A 2,929-nucleotide genomic window follows, 5' to 3' on the forward strand; every position below is an offset into this window, starting at 1 on the left:
CGCGGGGCCGGGGGCCGCGGGGGCCGGGGGCGGGCGGCGGCGCGGGCCCCGCCGGGGCGGCCGGCGCCATGGGCACGGTGCTGTCGCTGTCGCCGAGCTACCGGAAGGCCCCGCTGTTCGAGGAGGGGGCGGCCACGGTGGGGCACTACACGGCGGTGCAGAACAGCAAGAACGCGAAGGAGAAGGGCCTGAAGCGGCACTCGCTGATCTCGGTGCTGCCCTGGAAGCGCATCGCCGCCGTCTCCGCCAAGAAGAAGAGCTCCAAGAAGGTGCAGCCCAACGGCGGCTACCAGAGCAACGTGACCCACCTCAACAACGAGAACCTGAAGAAGTCTCTCTCCTGCGCCAACCTCGCCACCTTCGCCCCCCCGCCGCCCCCCGCCGCCGCCGCCGCCGCCCTCGCCTCGGCGCAGAAGGTGCCCCCGGCCGCGCCCGCCGCCGCCGCCGCCACCCCGCGCAGGGTCGTGGTGCAGGCGAGCACCAGCGAGCTGCTGCGCTGCCTCGGCGAGTTCCTGTGCCGCCGCTGCTACCGCCTGAAGCACCTCTCGCCCACCGACCCCGTGCTCTGGCTGCGCTCCGTGGACCGCTCGCTGCTGCTGCAGGGCTGGCAGGACCAGGGCTTCATCACGCCCGCCAACGTGGTCTTCCTCTACATGCTGTGCCGGGACGTCATCTCGGCCGAGGTGGCCACCGACCACGAACTGCAGGCAGTGCTGCTCACCTGCCTGTACCTCTCCTACTCCTACATGGGCAACGAGATCTCCTACCCGCTGAAGCCCTTCCTGGTGGAGAGCTGTAAGGAGGCCTTCTGGGACCGCTGCCTCTCCATCATCGACCTCATGAGCCCCAAGATGCTGCAGGTCAACGCCGACCCGCACTACTTCACCCAGGTCTTCGCCGACCTCAAGAAGGAGAGCGGCTCCGAGGAGAAGGGCCGGCTGCTCATCGGCCTCGACCGGTGAGCGCCCGCCCGCCCCCCGCGCCCCCCGGACACGCCGCGCCCGCCCGGCCCGGAGCCGCTTCCCGGGGGGATTTGCCCGGCGAGGAAGGGCGGGAGGTGCCGCCGCTCCCCCATCCACTCTGGGGGGGTCACGGGGGGTCCGGACCGGAGCGCAGACCCCCGGTTCTCCCCCCTGCGCCGCCGCTTTTCCAGCCGCCGCCCCCTCCCCGCGCTGCGGGCCCGGGGATGCTGCGGCTCCGCCGCCGGATTGATCCCAGCAAATCGTGGATGGAGAGGGGGAAAAGAACCCCCCCCACAACCTCCCGGGAGCGGAGCGGGGCTCCGCGGGGCCGGTCACTGCATCACCGACACAGAGCCCAGGTAGCAGGGGAAAGGAGGAAAGAAAAAAAAAAGGAAAAAAAAAAAAGGAAAAAATTCCTCTAAAGGCTCCAGCGGAGGCGGCTGAACCGGCCCGGTCGGGACTCACCGGGACAGAGACGCGGGCACGGCCCGGGGACCCCCCACCCCCATCTCCCCCCGTCCCCCTCACCCCCTCCTTTATTTATTTTCTTTGAAGAGACTCGAATTCCCGAGCGGGTCCGGGTGACGGGAATCACCGCTACTGTTCATGAGATCAATGTGAAATGTCTTGTTCCCATCGTGCACTGATCATGAGTATTGTGTAAAGGATCTACTTGAGTGTGCAAGCAAAGGGGAGCCGCCACATGCTGCTATATGAATTCTTCTAGAACAAACCCAACGAACTGCAAAACCTGCGGGGGGGAAAGAGAGAAAAAAAAAAAAAAAACAACCCTTCTTTCTTCTGTCATTGTTGCTTTTCCAGTGGTTACTGCGCATGCAAAACGGGAGCATTTTGTGTCTTCAGATGAAAAAAAAAAAAAGGAAAAAACGCATAAAAAAATAATAGTCAAAAGAAAAAAAAAAAAACCTTAACGAGAGATGGCTGTAAAATTACACCCATGCACAAAGACCCAACACCACCCCGACACCGCAGTCTCAGCCGGTATTCCCGTATCAGGCCTGGGGACTGAGACCTTCTTTTTGGGTTTTATCATCATTTTTTTCTCCGTGTGCTCAGTTCTAGTTTAGTTCTGGTCCATCGGGCGTTAAACTGGCGAACGAGAGGGAGAAATAACGTGCCATTTACTTTTATTTTTTTTGATTTTTTTTTCACTTGAAGCTCTTCATGACTGTACATTGGACCCTGCTAATGATACATGTGTACGTACGTTTTTTTAGTGCAATCTCTTCTGTAGATCTTTGTTGACCAAATTGGTGGGTATTGTTACTTATTAATTTATATTTGTCTCATTTTGTATGTATGTGTATAGTGTGTTTGTAAGTATGTGTGGTTTATAACCCGACCGACTGTGTCATGGGGCTCAGTGTGCCTGTAATTTAATCCCCTCCCCTTATTTTTATTTATTTTTGTACTGTGCTGATTAAATAAAAATGCACTGACCATCCATTACACGGCAGTGGCTCGTGGCCGAGTCTTTTCTGCGCTCCCACCCCTCCACTGGCAACGCTGGGAATGGGATTTGTGTTGACGACAGAGGGTTTTAAAGCAGCTTTAAGCACGTTACCAGCCCCCGGGTCGCCCCATGGTGGGAGAGCAGCAGGTCCAGGAGCAGCCAGAGGGGGAAAATCGGGATATTGGGACACCAAAACACCCTCCGAGCATCATCATCCCTGCAGAAACAGGCAAGGCCATGGTGGGATGCAACTAATTGCTTTTTTTTTTTTATTATTTATTACAGTGAATTATGTAAACAAAACCCAGGTCCATTATAGTAGGTTTTTTTTTTTCTTTTACACATTAAAATATCAGCGATTTAAAATAATAATAAAAAAAAGGGTTCATTGCATTATCGCCCCCGGCTGAGAATCAGATTCAATTTAGAAATAGTTAATTTATGGGAAAACCAGGAATATATATATTTTATATATTTTTTTATATATATATAT

At 55.8% G+C, this 2,929-nt stretch overlaps 1 protein-coding gene across 1 annotated transcript; it reads left to right on the forward strand.

The window, feature by feature from the left end:
- The first annotated feature begins 8 nt into the window (after positions 1-8).
- On the forward strand, positions 9-2,439 carry CDK5R1 (cyclin dependent kinase 5 regulatory subunit 1). Its single transcript, XM_017838370.1, has one exon. It carries the CDS (start codon positions 69-71, stop codon positions 960-962), a length of 894 nt encoding a protein of 297 aa, XP_017693859.1. The 5' UTR covers positions 9-68; the 3' UTR covers positions 963-2,439.
- The last annotated feature ends 490 nt before the right edge of the window (positions 2,440-2,929 follow it).

Source organism: Lepidothrix coronata, unplaced genomic scaffold, assembly GCF_001604755.1.
Source record: "Lepidothrix coronata isolate B3197 unplaced genomic scaffold, Lepidothrix_coronata-1.0 Scaffold335, whole genome shotgun sequence".
Classification (NCBI taxonomy): Eukaryota; Metazoa; Chordata; class Aves; order Passeriformes; family Pipridae; genus Lepidothrix; species Lepidothrix coronata.